General features: G+C 38.9%; 1 protein-coding gene across 1 annotated transcript in view; it reads right to left on the bottom strand.

Moving 5' to 3' along the window:
* Positions 1–1,947: 1,947 nt before the first annotated feature.
* The window catches only part of VASH2 (vasohibin 2), a 1,568,646-nt gene continuing 1,548,608 nt past the window's right edge, over positions 1,948–21,985 (bottom strand). Inside the window, exon 7 of the mRNA XM_044055500.1 lies at positions 1,948–6,546. Within this exon, the coding sequence (XP_043911435.1) occupies positions 6,474–6,546 (73 nt within the window). The 3' untranslated portion in view covers positions 1,948–6,473. The remainder of the gene's footprint in view (positions 6,547–21,985) is intronic.

Below are 21,985 nucleotides of genomic sequence, written 5' to 3'. Positions count from 1 at the left end.
TGTCTAGTTTGAAGGATGCAGGGGAATTTCCCTGAAGGGAGAAAGATTTTTGTCCACTGCCAAGAGTATCCTCAATGAAGTATTCTCAGCATCCACGTCTGAGACTATTTGTAGCCAGGCTGCTGGGTTGAGCTGAAGCCTGGGAGAAGGTGAAAGGGAAGGATGGACCGGAGAAAGGAACAGGATGCCCAGAGTCTTGTCACAGTCATTCTTTAGCAGGGAAAAGATACTTTTGGGATAGAAACCCCTTTTATTTGGTTTGGAAGCATTATCATCCTGCCATTTCCTCCGCTTGGTACCGTGACTCTTGTTAGGCTGGGATATTTGTTCTGCCCTTTGAAGTTGGATGCCTTGTTAACAGGGAGACCCTCAGAATATAAAACATTATAGACTCCCCAAGCATCAAATTACCTCCATCACCCATGTGTTGGGAATCTGGGTAGCAGCAGGAAAAACACAAATTCAAACCTAAAAGGAGCATTCAAAGTCTCATTTTTTAAATCCTTAGAAAACTTCAGATTATGTAACCAAATCTTCTCAATAGAACAGAAGCAGCTATATTTCTATATTTCTAGAAATAGTGTCTGCACCTTCCAAGACCCTCCTTAAGGCATGTTTTGAAACCTGAGTACCATTAGAAACAATGTCATGTAACACTTCTGTTCAGCTGGTAAATATACAGCAAAGTCATCTAAACTATAAATACATTGCAAGATAAATGTCCACATGAAACCCTGATAATTTAAAATTCTAAAGACTAAAGAACTAGGGTTAGAAGTCAAGGCTCTCTTGTTAGAGTTGACAGCTGGAGAAACTGTAGCTGAGTCAGCCGACAAAGAGTAAAGAGAGCTGCAAAATCAGTGTGCACTTTGTATTTCTTCACAGCCTTTTTAGGAACTGGTTCACTACTCAAAAGGGCTTTATGTGCAGTTTTACAGACATCATTTGGTGTTGACATTATGCAGGTTAATATCAGTACTGTTTGAGAAAGATTAACGACAGCTAGCTAGATAGAGATACAGATATGCTTTGCTAATAAGTAAACCTCTGACTGTATAAACTTGAAAGCTGGACTAATTTTCTGTTCTTTTCTTCCACTACACTTCTGTCAAAACTGTACAACAAACGCTTTTAAACCTCTGAAGCATTACATAGGCGATTAAGTAGTTTACCGAACTACATCTACTCTCACACAACGTCTCAAGCTTGCCACAAGCATAACACCTGCAGTCACAGGTAGCAGAATAACCTGCCCTCCAAAGCCACTTCTTGTTAATCTTTTGAACCAAAAAGTGACGATAAGGGAATTCTGTATACAATAAAAAATTAGCAAATTCAAGGTAAAGTCTTTGTGTCATAGTTTGTTAAAGTTACTGCATACTGACACCTAACACATTATTTAAAACAATTTCTAGCCTGTAAAGACACTTTTCTTATTCCTTCAGAAATATATAGATAGAGGTTTACAATAAAACCCAAGATGACCTACTGCAGACAAAAACATTTCTTGCAAATGTTACAAACAAGCATTTGTACAAGTGTGTGTGTGTGTGTGTGTGTGTGTGTGTGTGTGTGTGTGTGTGTGTGTCTGTGTGCTGCTCTGAATCAGTTTATTTTCCATGTCAGGGAGGTGCATTATTCAATAGTAACACTCTGTATCTACTTGATAAATGAACAAAAATATCTTTAAACATAGGTTATAATGTGACATACAGCCAAGAAAAAATAATTTCAACGAATATATGCAAGAACACACAAGCTTTCTCAAAAATCATTTTTGCCAGACAACACATGCACTGAACATAACCAAAAAAATTTTTTTTTTTTGCAAAGTATGACCAGAATCCTAAACAGATTTTATTCTTTTATTTCTTGATGAAAAAAGTTGCATTAATCCTTAATATGCAAGCATATATAAAGTCTGCATAAAGAAATGACCACACCACGTGCAATTGTAAAAGGAAAACAACCATTGTTTTATTTAAAGAATTCCATGCCGGATTGTTAAAAAATTCACAAAAAAGACAGTTCAAAGAATCTTAAGAACCCTTCATGTTACATCTATTGCTTGATGTTCTGCAAGTTTTGGTGCATTACAACCAGTATTAAATACATTTACAAGTTTTTAAAAAAATCAAATCACATTTTGATAAAAAATACACTTATAAAAATGAAGTTTTAAAGAGCTATGTACAAGAAGTTGATTGCTCCTTTTACACAAATACTTAGAAAACTTGAGTTGCACAGTTCTAAGGCATGTATAAGCATAGGAATAACTGAGCCAGTGGTACAATTTTCTGTGTAATAACCACTGTTAACAGCACACAGTGACAGACAGCTACCAGCTATCCAGTAGCCAAAAAGGTAGAAAAGACAAAAAAAAAAAGCAAAACCTTCAGTCTATCAAGCAGAAAATCAAGATTCCATCCTTCAGTTTAACAAACAGAAAATCAATATTCTAAACTCTTTCTGTTCCATAAATAATAATCATACACCTCATGTATGTTAATTGGGCATTAAGACTGTATTATTAACAAGTTAATTCCTCCATGGGAAAAATGAGATCCACCTCCACTCCCAAAGAACAATTATTATTCCAGGCTGTACGCAGGAAACCAAACTTATCCTGTGGAGATTTTAACAGAAGTTTACCTCAATGCAACAGTCTGCAAGCAGCCTTAAGAAGAGTTATGACAACCTTCACCCTACAGTCCTTGTTTTATCACATCTGCATGCACTGATTAGAAAGCTGGTGTATGAAGTAGCAAATTAGGATCTGGAAGTACTCAGCCAAGAGGCTTGGACCACTTCAGAGAACTAGAAACATTTTAGTTTCTGCTTTTTTAATATATCTGTTAACTAGGTAAGCCCTATGAACCCAAGTCAGGAGCAATGTCCTCTCATTACAGAGTACCAAAAACTGTTCTGCAAGCATTCATGTGTCCCATAACTTAATAGAGAAAAATAATCAGATGTGTGTTATTTGAAATGTTTCCTTATGTCAGGACAAGTGGTACAGCTATACCAGATGGCTACTATTTAAAATGCAGTATATTTCAGTCACGACCAGTTCCTGCATTATCTTGTATCCCTATGCATTGGTTTTTATATTTTGCATTTAGATCTGATGATGCTGATTTTAAATATGGCATGACCTAGTTTTCACAAAGAAGGAAGCAACTGAATGCTTTTGGTTTTACGCACAGGGTACACAACTTGTTTGAGAATCAACACCTCTTAAACTTAAATATCCATGACACATTAAAAAAAAACACTGGTTGTGTAGAGCTGAGTAATGTGTATATCTGTAAACATGGGCAGAATATGAACAACAAGGGTAAAGATGAGAGATGTGGCACAGGGACCACAAAAACATCCTTGCCTTTTTTTAGTGAAACTGAAGCACTAGCAAAGAAGGCCAGCTACTACTGAAGCAAATAACATGAATTTTACATGCTGGCTCAATACTTTTTTTTTTTTTTACTTTAGAGAAGAAGCAGCTGCTCTCAACTTGCTTTACAATTAATTTAAGGGTCTGCTGTCGTTGCTTTTTTTTGTATTTTTCCATTAAAATATTATTAAATTTACATGTCAGCAAAACAAAAGTGCTAAGGGCTGCTGTGAACAGAAATAAAACTTTTTATCACAATTAGCCTTGGACCTTTAAGTCAGCTGCTCCATGCTTTTCCACAGCAACTGGCATTGACTCTTATGCTATGTTGCTGATTGTAAAATGGTAACAATATTCAGTGCAAACTGGCAGTGGCTACGTCCACTACAAACGAGGGCTGCCTGCTTATAAAATATGACCTATGTCTCTGGTGGTCACTGTACTCTGGATAGTTATCTTCATGCTTAAATGTCAGAGCAGAGATTTCTTTTTGATAAGCTGGACTACTGTAAAACAGGGACTGTAAACTCTCACTGACATGATTCAATGTGTAGGCCATTTGGGGTGTGTACACCAGATATTTAAATGGAGTTCTGAGAAATTAAGAGAAATGACTCCTATTTCAAAGAAAAGCTGGGAAGTATAATGAAAAAAAAAAACATTTAATTTTATTTTGTAAGCTAGCTGTACTGTAGTTCACTTGCAAACAGAACGTCTGGTCAAAAATTTGAAAGAGTATCAAATTAGGCTAGGCAAAACTTTCCAGGCATAATAACAGGAAAAGGACAGCTTGCAGCTTCCTCACAAAATCTGAACATTGTCATGTAAAATGTTCAGAAATCTTTTTGTAAGAAATCAAAGTGTAACTGATACAGACATGATCATCTGGAATATAGAGTTAAAAAAAGAAACTACTGACATTTTTCATTTTTGTTTTACACTTGTTCTCTCTAATTATTGAGCCCCCTACTCCGGGCATTCAATTGGCTCATTCATTCATTCTCTATGGGGCAAGAACCACAAGACTATTTAATTTCACTAGAGCAACAGTTGCTTGAACCATGAGCGGGGACATCATCCTTGAGGATATCAAAACTTTAAGCACCAACACTCCAGGCGTACTAGCTATCCAGCTATCCACTGTGTGTGAAGAATGATGAGAGGACTGCCCCATCTCCATTGTGGCACTTTCCCTTTTTCTCCCTCTGACGTGCCTACCCACCACTCTGACTTCCTGTGCTACCTCATATTTCTACAAGTGACACAGGCAACGGAACCCTTGCCTAGTGCCCCCCCCCCCAACATGGCTCCCTGAAGACAGGCAAGCAGGCAACAGCCTTGTCATTCCTCTCCTCCCCACACCAGTTCCACAAGCTTTATCAGCTGCTAATCAAACTTGGATTAACCTTGTTCATAGCCATGATTTTATCCCTCTATGCCAACTTCCAAAAATGTTCTAAAAATTACGTCACTGGTAACAGGGCATTCCAAACAGCAGAAGTTCAGTTAAAAATGTGAAGAAATGTTTGTATTTATAAATTATTAACAAGTTGTTCAAACCTGTATATCATCTCACTATTCATTAAAAAGGTGTACTGTCTGTATAACACCGACCAAAACACTTTACAAATATTTGTTTCAGTTAAGGACTCCTTGTTACAAGTAGCCAAGTCCACAGTCATAGTCTCCTACTACAGCTCCATTCAACGGTACTTAAGTGAAAAATCAACACATCGGACACACACGAATTTGCTAGTTATTAAACAACTATATTCAAATAAAAGCATTAAATATCAGTTGCTGTTCATCCACGAACAAATATTCTTTACATTCAGACTACAGCCACTCATCAACAGATAATGGGCATACTGAAATTTTCACAAACGCCCAGGGCTGTGCAACAAATGTGCTCTTTCCCACCCAAAGATAAATAAATAAATAAATGGTACAGATAATCCACACAAATGGCCTCTACTGTTTGTTCTCTTCAGAATGTTAAATCTGTGACTGCCATGTTCTTACCATAAGCTGTGCTTAAAGATGGTACCAAACAGACATGTTACATCATTACTTACATATCCTTATTTTTTAATTACTTTTAAAGGATTTTATGTTTCTGCAGTAACAGCCTTGGAAATGCTGAATGCTATATTGCATATGAAGACAGGCAACGTTTCCTACACTTCTGTAAAAACACTGTTTTATGAATTTTCCTTTTAATAGCTCCATATTTAAAAAAGTATTCGCAACATTATGTTTGCACAATAACTGACCTTATCATTGTTTAAAACAAACCACACTTAGTAATGTCTGTTACAATGGCACTTCTTAAAAATGCCAAAACAAAAATGTAACTAGATATGAAGCTAGTATAATAAAGTAATACTGACCATTTTTAAAATGAAAGATGATTTAAAAAAAAAAACGGTCTATTAAATTTGCTCATTTCCCTTCTCCATGCAATGCTCCTCTAAATGAGAAAATAAACATATTTTGAACTTAAAATACTCTCCCAAGGAAATGTAACCAGCACTCCAAGAGAAACTAATTACGTAAACATATAGTCAATTTCATTAAAAGTATGGGGAAGATTTAATCAAATAATAAAATGCTGGTGAACACTCATTTGGTCAGCTATGTTGTGGTAAACATTATATACCCAAAATAGGCTATATTTAGTGGGATGCAGAAGGCGCAGCCTCCCTCCCCAGTATAAAAAATTCATTTATTGTTTTGCAGTTGTTGGCATTGTAGCATGACAAAATAAATGTTGGGCAATGATTTAGTGGTTTGCCTTTTGTCAGCTGAAGCAAATATCCTAAAATAGGTCTTCGTATTCTCATGCCGCCCTAGGCAGCATACGACAGCATGCATACAGCTGGGCTAAAGTGACAGAATCATCAACCAGCACCTATTTGTGTCAAACTATAAAGCCCCCTGCTTGTGAAAACTTATCTGCAGGTTTTAGGCAGAAGCCATACTAAACAGGGAATGTCACATTTTGCAATACATCCATCTCCTTGCAAACAGTCATGTGATTACAGAACTTGTAAAGTGCACAGCACGGCTTCACAGATGATCTTCAGATCCGGATTTGGTAAACACCATCATTCAAGGTACTTAGCTCTGTTGGTTTCTTATCCACAACTGCAGGTCTGAAAAAAAATCAAAAATTATATTTTAAGATTCTTACTAGAACACCATTAGCTTGTGGATATGTTACAAATGTGATGAATGAAGCAGCACATTTTAGGTAGCTGAACCCCACTAAAGACCCTAGAAGAAGAAGTTAACATAACTAACCAGAAGCAAGAAAGAAAGGAATAAACTACAAAACTATACATTACTAAATTATCACTTGTCAGCTCTTACTAATAAAATGCAACAAAACACGGCATAAGAAACTTTTAGCACCCCCTCCCCTAAGCATCCATATATTTTCTACAAATTACAAGGAGTATAGGAGAGCCAGAGACTATTTTTTTTTTAACAACAGCAAACATTTATTTTCTGCGAACTATATTTTTCATTATAAGATGTACCGAGGGACAAGCATCCTGTCCTTTACCTCCCACTGGCCATGATGGGAGCAGTGTAGTTACATACATTGTAAACATTAAGGAAAAGTTGGTTGTCTCAGAAAGTTAATTATGTTTGAAATACTACAATAAATGTCCAATTTATAGGGAAGAATACTATACTTTTTCACCTTTGTAGAGCAAGGCTTCAGCTCTGTGGCACAGAGAGATAAAGCCCTGATTGTGACCCAGCTGACCCAGGTTTGAAAAGTAGCCAAGGTGCTGGAGGAACCAATGGGGGAGCATGGGAATGAGTGGCTGAGCTGATACCAGCTCATCCATCTTGGGGGGAGGGAGGTGGTCAGACCACTGAGTATAGACATGCTAAACGGTAAACAGGGCAACTGAATTAATTACAGGACTGAACACATACACTGTTCTGCCAAGCAGCTGAAGGAAGTCTGTACTGTGTATGTGCAGGAGTTCACATGTGCTGGGGTAGTACTCTAGTCCTGCATGATGAGTTGAGTGGATGCATCAGCCAGCATGGGAGGGGATGAGAACTATACAGAAATGCCCTTGGGCTTTGTATCATCAATGATGCTCCTCCCTTGTGGGGGGTCTGTTGGCAGTTATGTAGTCTAGGAACAATCAGAAGTCTATCCATTAGAATGGGAGTGTTAGAACTGTGATAGCCCCAACCTTATGGGAGGTAAACTGGAGATCCAGGTTGCTGGATAAGGATGTACTTTACCTGGGGAAGCAAAATTAACCCCAAGAGACAGAAATGGCCACAAAATGCCTCATGTCTACTCTCATCACAGTCAAGGTGGGGTCCACACCTGTCAGGGAACAAATGGGTGCAACATCTCTAGAAGGGGTGCCAATGGTTGTCAGACAGGGAAAAAATGTTCAGATAACAAACAAAATGCTGCAAAGCAAAATAAATGAGTTAAGACTGCAGTATCTGTATTACCCACAGGTATTCACAAACAGAGAAAGTCTTAAAATAGTTTAATATTTAAGAATCCTGAAATAAACAAGTTGTAAACACACCAATCCTGAATTAATATAAACTAGAAATGAGCCCTGAAATCCCACTCCTAAAATCCAAAAATTGTATCTATGTGTAAGAAAAGTGGATAAAAACAGTGCCCCAGTGATTAATGGATTACTAAACTGTTGCAGACAAATATGCGCCAGAATTAGCTTCCCCATATATTGCTGAAAACTAACACAATGACTGGCATTCTGCTCCCTGCTACCACTTTTCATTGGTGTCATGTTCAGTGACAACTGATATCACTCTGTAGCTTACATCTCATACCTAAAAGAAACATGTCAGGAAACAAATGATTGGATGCAGCTATTTTCAATATATAATGCCTGGAAAATACATTAACAAAATTTGAGGCTTGGACAGACCAAGAAAAAAATTAAAATTTTGCTGGTATTACCAAATCCTGTTCAAAAACCAGGATTATTTCCTGGAAAACTCAAAGAGTATATTGGAGACTGTGTTATCTGTTGAGCCACTGACACTGTGAAACTTCCAGCACTTAACAGATGCTTCTCACGAATTAACAGGACAGTGTCTTACCTGCTGGCACTTGGAACTCAATGCAGCACTAATGTACCATTTTCTATCCACATATAATCTTGCAACCAAATTGATACTTGAAGATAATGTACCTTACAATGACAGACATAAAAGTTCTGCTTTAAAGGAAATTTAAAAAAACAAAGAAACTCAAAAATCAGTAATGCAAAAATAAAGAAACATCTAATCAAATGAGATTGACTAGAATGGCCTACCAATGTTCATTAAATAAACCCTGTCAATGTAGTAGTAGTAATGAAGGTAAGATGAACAGGGTGGCACAATAATGCAGTGGTTAACATTTCTGCCTCAGAGCACATGGCTTTCCGCATCAGCTCCTGGCAGGGACAGCCTGTGCGTGGAGTCTCTCCATCCTTCCAGTGCCCATCAATCATATATTTATATAAATGAAAACAAACCATATTGATATAATAGTGGCCATCTGTTTTTCTCCTTATATGCTTTTCTGCACTATGCTTGTGGACTGTCAAGCTTCCTCTTATCAGCCAGGTCCATTCATTCACCTGTCTTGGGTATTCCCCAGTGTGGGTGAAAGCTGGTCAGGGGAGGCTGTTACAAAGGCATCCTTAGTGGTGGTCTGTGTCCTCACCAGCATACCAGCATTGAGGGCATTTTTCCAGTATGGACCCTAATCTTCTTCTTGTCTAGGGGGGGGGGGGCAAGTAACCTACATCACAGTGGGATCCACTATGCCATCTCCTTGTGAGTACATGCCCCCATCCATCTGGGGTGAGGGTTGCTGCTTTCACAGTTTGGTGAACGAACTCCTGCCTCTGGGATGTCTTTACAACAATGTCCCTCTCCCAAGGAACTGTGGCACTGGACAATTCTGGTCCATCTTTCTCCATCTGAAGATGGACACTCTGATGCTCTGTACTCCAGCTCTAAAAGATGCCAAGTGCTCTGCTTTCCTACAGCATCCAAAGACGTGCAGTAGGTGAAATCCTATTCCTTCAAACTGCCCCAAAGGTATGAATGCCAAGTGTAAGCATGTGAGCACTCATAAGAGTGCGAATGTGTGTGTGCGTGTGTGCGTGTGTGTGTGTGTGTGTGTGTGTGTGTGTGATTCTGTGTGTGCGCGCGCGTGTGTGTGTGTGTCTGTGTGTGTGTGTGATTCTGTGTGTGTGCGCGTGCACTTGAATGCATGTATGCAAGCATCCTGAAATGGCTGTCATGCTGTCCAGGATTAGTTTCTCAGGCTTGCACCCACTGAGTTCTCGCTTAAGGTTTGGATCACCCATAATACTGACATGGATTAACAGGGGAACTGTAGAATGAATTAACAGATATCTAATAAAGAGAAACCTCTACATTCAAATGATTCAGTGAACTTTGTCTAAAATTAGGGTTATCTGTTTTTACCCACATCTTGCTGTTAAGAGGAGTGATAATGTTCTAAAATGCCCACAGGTATGCATCTGGTGTTCATGTGTACACATTTGGTGATGGACCACTGTCCCATCCAAGACTGGTTCTCTACTTCATACTCATTGCTTGCCAGGTTAGGCTCTAGTTCTCAGTGACCCTGAACAGGATAAAACAAGTATCCGAGAATGAATGAATTAAATAATAATCCTAAAAGAAAATCAAAAAATACCCATAATGAATGCTTAAATTTACTGAATTATAACTTAAACAAATGTTTAAATACAACAGCTATACATTAATAAGGCACATACAATTAAATAAATATAATATAGAAACTGTTGACATGAATTCAATGTCATACAGATGCTTATAAACACTGAAACAAAGATGGTCACAATCACAACTGGCCAGATTTTCGCAGAATGTCCAGACTTTTTCTCATAATATTTGTGGTTTTCTGGCAAATCACTGGGATGATCTGAGGACTGAAGTCACCAACTAATGCCATACATTTGAGTTTCAGACTTCAAATCCTGCAGAAAATGTGTGTTAACACAATCCATATTACTCTAGCAACTTTCTAAGTTTATTAAGAGCAATATTTAAAATCTGTCTATTTTTGGGCCTTTGTCACCCCCTCCCCCCCATTTTGTCAGGCTTTGTGCAGATTTCTTGCACTAAGAGGTTGAGAAGTAATATTAGAACCTATACTACAGTCCACAATTACTTGTTTTCACTCTAAAGTTCTTCTTCCAGATACTCCAAGTGACTAAGAGCAGTTCATATACAACCAGTCATGTAGGTCAAATTTATAATAATAATAAAAAAAAATCCCAAACAATCAAGTCCTGATAACAAATCTCTGATTCCCACAAGTACATAATCCTGAAGATAGAAAATGAACTTAAAACTGGATTAATTTCAGTATGAGTCTGACAGTAACTAAATCTAGCTTCCTCCATCGACATCACACGCATACTCAGTATGAATAGGAAATAGCTGTGGTGTGCAAGTGTGAGAGTTATTGAAAGACACTAAACACCACCGTTTCTGCAGACTGCACACTTGCCTTTGGTTGCCAAATGCCAAGAAAAGGGAGGTGGGACGGAGACAATGTGACTGCTGTACTATTGTACAAGATGCCAAACTGAAGTCTCATCCACATGAGTTGGTGACAGTCTTGTAGGGGTAATTTTGATTTATTAAACTCATAATAGTTTACAGTTTTGAATTTCTGAACTATTTTTGTCCCTGTGCTCCTCTTTCTCACAGCCTTAGTTTGCAATTAGAGACGGTGAACATTTACTTAGGAGATTATATATATATATATATATATATATATATATATATATATATATATATATATATATATATATATATATATATATATATATATATATATATATATATAATTACACACATACATACATACATACATACTGTTGTTTTCTTTACAGATCCTTATCCATCATCAATAATGCTTTGTTTTTTCTCTGCACAGCTAAATAGTTTGCCAGTTACCTGAAACCTGATATTTTCAAATCAGTGTGCCTTACACTGCATGTAGCTTTTATTCATGGAAAGACAGCTAATTAGACAGCTCCATTTGCAATCTGATATGTTCACTTATTAGCCACAGTTGGCTTATTTGCAACTTGATACCTTCACCTACTAATCAGAGTTGGGTTAATGCTATTGTGACGCCTGTGTACTGGCCCAGTAATCAAGGAGCCTGAATCCTCATCACTAGCACCAGTGAGGGGCGTCCACATTGGGAAGGATAACAAGTACACACACAGTAAAGTACAATTTCTCTTAAGAGCACACAGAGATCAAAGTCAGTCTGGGGCTGGTTTCTCCCTTTCTCTCCAGATCCCCAATAAGACTCCCCACTGTCACAGTTATAGAGTGGGGTCCTTACCCAAGCCAAGTCCTCCTGCACTATCTCTGTCCAACCAGTGCTTTTGTGTCCCTGCCCAAGTAGCGGACAAACACACACACACCTTGACATATGAGTTATATACAAACACACAGACACTCCTGGGGAAGGCTGGCACAGGTTCTCCAGCTATGCCCCCTTCTCTCCAGACTATAAGGTAAAAATCACTACCACCAGGACCCCTACTTATCAGCTATTCTAAGGCCCTTCCCAAAGGGTGACCAATTTCACCATGTAATATTACTAATACCCAAATAGTAAGTGTAACTGAGCAGCAAGACTATTGGAGGGGCTTGGACAGTATCACTAAATACATGCAAGTATGTGGCATACGCAAGTGGCAAACTTCAAGCCACTCATGCAGACAGACAACAGAGGTACGACTGCTGAATCCTGCACAAATGCACTTTATAAGCAGTTACACGAGTGCATGGATTGTGCTATCCCTAACAGAACCAAGATGCTATCCTCCAAAAAAAAAGCAAGCCAATCTGGTGGTCCCCTACCATAAACAAACTCTACAACAGAAGAAAGAAACTGCTACAAAAGAGAGTAAAATTCCATGATTGGAGGAACTCCCTGGTCAGCCTCAGTAAGAAGCTGAGATCCCTCATAAAATCCTTCAACGCTAGTTACGAAAACAAAATTGCCACTGATTATAAAGACAAATACAAAGCATTCTATTAGCTATGTCAAGAATCTCAATGGCAACACTCAGATCTGCTCTGAGTTACAGCACAATGGCACTAAATATACAGAACCAACTGATATTGCCAACTTCCTGGCAGACAGGTTCAGTGCTAACTTTACCCCCCCACCCCCTAAAAAGCCCATCTCTATACTGAAAGAATGTAAAATTCCTGTAATCACAGCTGCACAGGTAAAAAACACACTCTCCAAAGCCAAGAACACAGCATCCATGGGACCTGACAACATCCCAGGCTGTGTTCTACATGAACTACAGAATGAACTGGCACCCCACCTAAGCACCACGTTCAATCATAGCCTCCCCTCAGGCTTTGTGCCCACTGAATGGCGCACAGCGACGGGTATCCCACTCCACAAATGGGGAGCCACCATGGACCCCGGGAACTACTGCCCCATTAGCCTAATGAGCCTGGTCTGCAAGGCCATGGAACGTATCATCATGGAACTTATAAACAAAGACATTGGTAATCTCCAAACTCTGGACCCAACCCAATTCGGGTTTGGAAAAGGCAGATCATGTCTCCTGAACCTGATAGACTTCTTTGAAGCAGTCACCAAAGCCGTAGACGAGGGTAAGATGGTTCACACAGCCTATCTAGATCTCGCCAAGGCTTCTGACACCATCCCCCACTCTAGAATTATAGATAAACTCACTAAACTAGATATAAATCCCTATGTCACAAGATGGGTTGCCAACTGGCTCAATGACAGAACCCACACTGTGAAAGTAGCACACTCCAAATCCGACTTCAGAGCAGTGACAAGTGGAGTACCACAGGGTTCAGTCATGTGTCCTCTCCTGTTTGGTATCAACTTTTCTGAAGTACAGGCTAACACAGAAGGTCTTTGGCTAAGGCATCCTACAAAAGGCCCACACTGAGACAGATGCCTGGTGTCAAAGACATGGCCTCAAGCTCAATGCCAAAAAGTGCACTGTTATCCCCTTTGGCAAAAACTCTGTACCTATGAGCTACCACATAGGTGGTAGTCTACTTAACACCGAAAGTGTAATAAGAGACCTTGAAATCCTTCTACGTGGCACACCTCATCACAAAAGGGTTCTCATCCAGGAAAAAAGAGGTAACTGTTCCCCTCTACTCGTCACTCAGACCCATTATAGAGTACAACGCCCCTTTTGGTATGTACCTCACAAGACATCTACAACAACAGAAAAGGCCGCAGAAATACATCACAAAGAGGATTACCGGCCTCAAACAGATGCCCTACGCAGACCGTCTCAAAACACTCCAGCTTTACTCAGTCGCATATCGCCTACTCAAAGGCGATCACTGCCTAACATACAAAGATATGTCAAACCCAGAGCTGTTGGAAATGCTCCAATTAAAGCAATCCCAATTTCTCCGAGTTACATGCTCTAGGGACCTATACCTTGTCACCAAAATAAACAGAACATGCTGGAGGGATAGATTCCTGTCCCAGAGACTTCCCATACTCTGGAACAAATGACCTATCTATATCAAACAAAGCTCCTCATTAGCAGTCTTAAAAAAATCTTGATGATTGGATGGGAAATAGGAAATTCACCCTGGGGATCACCTCTGTGGCTCTGCTTGACAGGGGCACAGGAAAATAATTTTCTTGGGTGGCGAAAGCCAGGGTACCTTTTTGGCTAGGCTTATATAGGCCCTAGGACCAATAGCCTAGTACCTACTTATGAACCTATAAGTACTCTAGAGGTTAAATTATCTCTATACAAAACAGCCACAGTTGAAAGGTTTAAAAATATTGAATAATAAATAAAAACACAAGACAAATCTTCTCAATTCAACACAGTGCTAATCAAGAGTTCAGAAATCACAGGAAAATGCTTAAAATAATACTGTAGAATAGGCTGACAAATATAAAAAAACAGCTACTCTAAACTTACTATTTTCTATCTATTTCTTGAGAGAAACACTAAAGTCTAAGATCCTGCTTACATACAGACAGAGCAAAGCAAGTGCTGGTGAGTGGTCAGTTCTGAAGAGAAATGCAAAATGGTCTGATTCTCTCTCTCTCTGAGAAAGTCTTAAAAATAATATATCACTGTTGACTCATTTTAGATTACATCATTCTTCTCTGGTTCCCAGGCTAACAGAAACTCAGAGAATTTTAACATTTCTTTAATCTTGCACCTGGCCAGGAAACTACAGCAATAAAAGACATTATATATGTAAAATCTAGCAATTAACTCTGGTCTCAAAACAATAGAAGGAATTTCTCAGTCCAGACATTGTCTCTCCGAGCCTTGAGATCAAATAGTCACACAGCTTTCTTCCAGCATACTGCACTGTGGTTACATTTTTGAAGTTCAACATTCAACACAGTTTTCTTACATTTTAAGATGACAAACCTGTGGATTATATTCATATTTACAATGACATAGAATTATCTACAAAATTCTATCTAGCTAGGCTGGCAGCCTTCACATATCTTCACAGCTACATAAGACTTTTAACAATGTTCTGTAATGGAGACTGCTCCCTTTACTGTCTGCACCAAGTTTTGTTAACACCTTTATTGAATTATCAGTTGTGACACAGGTAAACTTACATTTATATAAAAGTAATAAAACCATATTAACAATTTCACATTTACAAACATTATAGGATATATATGTGTTGTATAATCTAAACAACATTATATCAATTATTCATTTAATTCTTGCCTTTTCTTAAACGTCATTCCTCATCCAAAACATTTTTCTACATGTTTCGTTCACATAATTTCCATTTCTAAAGATCCCACTTCCTGCTCTTTTATTTTTGTTACTATATTCACTACTTCAAGTATAGCTGGTTTAGATTTTGATTAACATTTCCTAGTAATTGTTTTTTGGCATCCACCAGAATTAAACTTAGCAAGGCCTTGCTTACTGTGTATAGGCAATTCAGATCCGCTAACCCATCTCAAAAAAATAATTTCCTTAGTTGCACTCACTTGCTCACCCAAATCTGACAGTGCTCTGTAGGGAATTTTTAATGTCTGCCAACTAATTACACTCCCAAAACATATGTTCCCAGTTACCTCTTTCTTCCCTATCACACCTCCAAAATCTGTAATATACCTACTGGAGTCTGCTTGGGGTACAAAAGTATCAAAGCAAACACTTCCACACAAAAATGGTAAATCTTCTAGACTTGGTTGCATATTTAGGAGCCATACACAAGTCATCCCATTATTTGTGAATTGCACATCTAATCTCTCTTCCCAATTTTTCTGACCTCTTCGGATTCCTATAGTTATCATGTAGTATTTTATATACCCTACTAATTATCCCTTTTTTAACAGTAGTTTCTGCTCTAGATTCAGTTAAAAACTCACCCAGTGAAGGTCTTTCATTTAGGATTCCCCTATCCCTTTCTCTTTGTCTATACTCTGATACCAATCCATGACAGGAAAGTCAATCACTAGCCTGCAATCCAAATGTCTTCTTGGCCTTTTCCCATTCCATTACCTTTATTTCTCTTATTTGTTCCGAACACATTGGTTCTTTGCCAGCTTCCTCCAATAAATTCCAGCTCCTCATGTCATATTTTCTTTATCCCTAACTGCAGAGTCATCCCTCTCAGCAGAACCTCTTTTCTACATTCTGTGTTGCCTTAGTTCTTAGTATACTTTCTGCTACTTTATTAATACAATATTCTGTATGGCTGTTATTCTCCTCAAGGATCTGCATTCAAAAGTGCCATTCTTTCCTTACTTCTTGAATTACCCCCTTTATACCCGATATTCTCTAATGTTCCTTCCTTTGTCTGAAGCAATTCCATGTTGGTTGACATCTCTGCCCTACATGTTCATTAGTCTTTGCAAAGGTAACGGTGCTCCATCTTACTAGTCAGAGTTGTGCAATGCTTGTTCTGCTTTTTATGCTAACACAGTTAGCATTGCTGTTTCAAGCATGCTGTTTTCTGTATTGCTTAATGCCCTGTTTTTGTTCTGATGCATCTTTCTTTATCCAAAGGGCATCTATGTTTGTTGATTTTTCTGTCCTATTTTGATTCTGTCTAGATATTAATCTGCTGTATGTCTGGAACATGGTACTTGGTTCTATGCTATGTTACTAATGCTTGGCTTCCTGTACTTTCCTTAACTCCTTCTCCTGCTGGATTTTATGGTTATAACTACTGCACTGCACAGTTACTTCAGTTAATTTCACCAGCCTTATTCTGTATGGGTGTTAACAGATGATTTTTCCCAGCTGTGTCAGACTTTTATGGCAGCTTCTGGCTGCATATTTGATACTTGGGGGTCAGTGCTGTGTCTATATACAGTCATCTATGGTTATTTTTTTAAACTGGTGATTTGTTCTTCATCCTCTCACTAACCCTGTTTCAGCTCCAGTAGTATTTGGATTCTTTATACAGGACTTTATTTTTGCCTTCTGGCATTTTTGGGAACTCAAGCTCAATACTGGTTTGGATAATGCTTTTTGCGCTGGGCCTCCTGTCACATACACTACTGCTCTCTTCTCCTCCTACCTTATCTAAAGTTATTTTTGGATACCTAGGTTGATAGCTCTTGAATCTCTGGATCTCTGGATATTTTTGAGGAAGGTAAGGTCTTAGCCTTGTTTCCACCTTGGGTTTCTTGTTCTTTGCATGCCATTACAATGGTATCTTCTTCCTCTAGTATATATGGTGTTGTATGACAATGATTTGTGGACCCACAAACAGTTTCTGGAGTCGAATGATGGTCCACCCTTGTGAAGTGGGATAAACGTTGCAGTCCTTCATGCTTGTGGGACAAAGCCTGTTTTAAGGCTATAGTTGAAAAGTGACTCAAATGGTCCTGATAGGTCAGGTTTCAAGCTATTTAGGGGGCATCCCAGGATACAGTCAGGGCCCATTGAGGCTGTATTTCTGGCCTTGCTAAACAGGTTATGCTAGTAGGTATTTATGGGAGAGGTAGGGGGTGGGGGGAAGTTTGAGTCAATTTCTCAGCAGATCAGTTATGTCGCTCTACTCAGTGAAGATGGGACACCACTGACCACTATTCAGCACACTGCTGTAAGCTGTCTGAGGTTGCGGACATAACTGCTGAAGGGGTTGTGGTCATCTTTAGTCTGTGAGGCTATCTTGACCTCATAAATGGCATTGTTGGACTTAATTAGTCCTCTTAGTTTCCTGTTTAGTTTAAATTAGATAGCTCCTATCATTATAGGAGTTGCTTTTCCTGATTTTAGCTATGACTTTTTTCCTTCTGTTATATATCCTTTTAAAGTTAGGATTCCAACAGTGTGGTTTGTTTAAGGCGTACGTCTAATAGGTGGAACAACATCTATACAGCCATTTATGTGGTTGTACAGGGTCTCTGTGAACAATTCCATACTGGTTGCTGTAAGCTCGCAGTTAGGAAGGGCACTAAATTTTGACAAACTATTGCTTAACAGAATGTAGTGTACTATGGAATAGTTTTTAACTGTTACATGGCTTGTTGGGTTACTGAGTTGATTTCTATTTCAAAGGAGACAGTTTTGTGGTCCAACCTCACAGTGAGGACGTGATGCTGGGGTGTGTGTAGCACTCTCCCATATTGGTGAGTACCAGGTCCAGTATGTTTGAATCTCTGGTGGGTGGGTGTATTATCTGGCCAAGGGGATTTTTGTTAATGAAGTCCAGGAATTGTTGGGTCTGCGAGTTTTGAGTCAGTGTATGTTTTCCAGTCTATACAGGGGTACTTAAAGTCTTCCATGAATAGGATACTTGGCTTAATGGTGAGTGTCTCCAGTAGGTCTAGGTACAAGTTATAGGATTCTTGGGGGATAGAGAGTGAACTGCAGCTTACTATGATATGGTATGGGACTTTGTCTATGGTGATTTGCACGTGGATAAACTCCATGGCATAATCATGTTTAACCACTCTAGAGTTATACTTGTTGCAAGATGGATCAAAACTCCTCTACCTTTTATCCCTATCTGTGCAGTTGATGGTCTAAATGTGTAGAAGGCACTGAAGCCTTGCACTGCTGGAGTACTTTCTGTGGAGTTAAATGATGTCTTGGTAACAGCACAGATGTCTATACTCTCCGGAGTGAAGAAAGCTTGTACAGTATGGAGTTTCTTGTTTATGCTCCTAGCATTGAGCAACAATACCTTTGTTTTTGTTTTTTTTTTAGTTTATTCACTATGGCAGTAAGTTTGTCAGTTTGGTAGATATGAGCCTGGCACTGAGCAATATCCCACCTTCATCAAGGATGATGCCACAATATGAACAGAAGATGACTGACTTCAATAACTGTTCTAGTTTCTTGAGTCTTTCCAGGGGGATTCAGCATTTATCAGCATGGGAAAACTTGGTTAACAAACAGCAGTGCTTTTCAAAGGATGAGTTGCACCCCTCTCCCAAGTTTGTCAGGAACACATACAAGACATTCCACACACAGACTAACTGATGCTGAGGCACTATAAAGCAGTCTTACCTCAAAGACCTTTAGGCAATATGAGTGGGATAGAATGTTTGCCTAAATATGAAAATTTCATCTATATATATATATATATATATATATATATATATATAGAGATATATAGATATGTGTGTGTGTTTGTGTGTGTGTGTGCGCAAGAGAGGGACTGATAAGAAGTCTGCAGTGGTATATGAACCATGTGTATAAGTTGTCCATGACTGTTGCAGAATCGAGTGAGATTTTTTTTTAGTACAGTTTGGGCATCTTTAGAAGTAGTTTAAAGTAGAAGAGAGGAATTAAAGCAAAAGGAAATGGATCAGTGTTTATAGGGCTGACAGTGGTGTCTGGTAAGTTAGAAAGATATGCGACTTCTTTTAGGAATTCTGTGGGAGTACACAAGAGTGTTGGGTGGAATTAGATGCTGAGTGCTTGTTTAGACCAGTCACCAGGTGAGTGACCTCTTTCCAGAAAAGTTTTGGACTGTTAAGTAGAGTGTTTTGTTTACAGCTGAAGTTAGATTTACAATGTCTAATGGCTTGTTTTGCAAGGTTGTGAAGTTCAGTGTGGTATTAACATGTAAGAGTTGCTGGAATGTCTTTCCAAGCATTCCAGGAATTATCTCTGCATTTTAGATGAGCTTTTAGTTCATGTGTCAAACATTTTAAATTTTCCCCTCTGGCATTCTACACCATTTTTCGCCTCTGAAGTGTGACCCTTTCTCTAATCGGTGTAGGAGTAGTAATTTTTTTTCTTTTCTGTTAATTTGCAAACTGTGGAATATAAAAGGACAGCGGTCCTGCTTTATGTATTGTACAGAATTGCAAATGAGACTTTAACATACCTTCCTATCCAGATCAGCGATCCTGAAGACAACCACTAGCTCTGACAGCGGACCTGCTTTATGTACTGTACAGAATTGCAAATGAGACTTTAACATACCTTCCTATCCAGATCAGCAATCCTGAAGACAACCACTAGCTCTGACAGCGGATCTGCTTTATGTACTGTACAGAATTGCAAATGAGACTTTAACATACCTTCCTATCTAGATCAGCGATCCAATCTGCAAGACGGGCACTAGCTCTGTATACATATTTCCTGATAAATATCTAAGTCTAGGATGTTCGAACACCACCGAGCCAAACTCCTGTAGTACACATTTACCCTGCTCTCTTTCTAACTCTAGCAAACTATTCTATTCCCACCATCATCTCCTACAACACTACTTCCTTCTTAACTAACCTATTCTGAAACCTCTACATACCTCTTGCCTGGTAGCAAACTTTTTTCTTCTTTTTTTCTCTTCTACCCACATCCTCTCCCTCTGTTTGTTTCTTGCTTTCCTGGCTAGCTCACAGCTGTATGCATTATTGCAGCCCTGCTACTATCTGCCTGTACTTACATTTTCACTGATTGCTTTCTTCTGTGCTTTTCTGCTTCCCACAATCTCTTTGGTGGGCAAAGTCACCCAGGAGGTAGACGGGCAGGTACCAAAACCCTCCAGGTACAATGAATCCTCAGATGAAGGATTGTTGGACTTCCAATCACCTCTCTATTTTAGGATTTTCAGGATGTCTCCAAAGGAGCCATCTTTAGGAGTTGACCTTGGGGACCCTTCGCATTCATCAAAGTCTGTGTCTGCAGTGACGGATTTCTCCTGGGAATCAAAGTGCTTCCTCTTGCACAACTTCTTCTTTTTATGGACCTTCTCCATGGGAAGCTCTGTGGAGGTATCAGAAGAAATGGGAATGCCCTGTTGGGAACTCCTGACCAGAAAGAGCAGGAGCAGAGGACACCCCTGGCATACTCTGTGGCCAGAGAATCTTTCTCATCAGTCTCTCCATGTCTTCTTCGGTCAAACTCCTAGAAGAATAGGTAGACATCAGAGAGGGAGACTTGGGCCTTTTCAGGAAAGGAGAAAGCACACTCAATGAAACCAGGTGCAGTAAAGGGGAGTATTGGGTCCTTGGTGAAGCAGGCAGGCTTGAAGTCAAGTCGACGGGTGTCTGCTCTGGCAAACATTTAGTCTTGTCCGAGGTCTTTTCCAACAAAATGGATGGATCTGTATGTTTCTTACATCTTCACTTTTGGATAAGAAGAGGTTGTAGGATCTGGAAGCTTAGGTCTTTTGTCAATGTATCAAGCCTGGCTAACTCTCTCTAGAATGTGTAAAAAAATCTGTTAACCAGTTTACTGTGTAATTTAATCCTGACTTGCGCTCAGGATTAACTGTAACCTGTGGAATTGGTTTAACTTGCTTACTTATGTAATCTCTGTAAATAGTCTGTTTGTAATATGTAATGCTTGTATTATGTAATGCTGTATCTGCTTACCCTTGGAGCCTCCGCTGAAAATTGACATGCATCCAGTCGGACTATCCCGGTCAACAAATGTAAAATAAAATCAAATAAATTTTGACTGCTGGATCTGAATGAAAGGTTGGAGCAGACAGAAGCCTCCTTAGATTTTTCTAAAGTTTTTGATGAGAAAGGTCTAGAAGTTGCAGATTTGTCCCTTTTTTGTTTATCCAATGGGGAAGCTAGGGATAATGTCTCACTGAATGCAGATGGAAAAACACCTTTAAGTATCAGCTTATTTTTGTGTTCAACCAGATCTCTATGGTTGAATGCATGGCATACAGAGCAAACTACTTAAAGGTAAAGGGGTCTCAAACAAAAGATACATAATGTATGTGACTCAGAATAAGGCATTTTCCTCTGACATTTTCCCCACTTTTTAAAGTCAGCCGGCCCTTATTCTTCATCTGCCATACTGAAAAGAAAGTTAAGGCAAGAAAAGAAATTAAAAATAGAAAGTTTTATTTGTTTTTAATATAAAGAGAAAAAAGTGAAAAAAATGGGAAGAATGGGCAGAATACTAGCGATAGTAATGAAGAGGAATTCACAGCAAGAAAAAATGTTGTTTGGTAAGCTGTATAAGCCAAGTTTAAAGATAAATAGAATATGTAGAAAAAAGTATTTAAAAGAGAAAAAAAGATTTTAATTCAAATAAATTCACTTATCTGCTTGAGAGC

This window comes from Protopterus annectens, chromosome 1.part2 (assembly GCF_019279795.1).
Source record: "Protopterus annectens isolate FY-2018-M chromosome 1.part2, PAN1.0, whole genome shotgun sequence".
Classification (NCBI taxonomy): domain Eukaryota; kingdom Metazoa; phylum Chordata; order Ceratodontiformes; family Protopteridae; genus Protopterus; species Protopterus annectens.
Note: the sequence above shows the minus strand (reverse complement) of the source record. Positions and strands in the feature narration are given on the sequence as shown.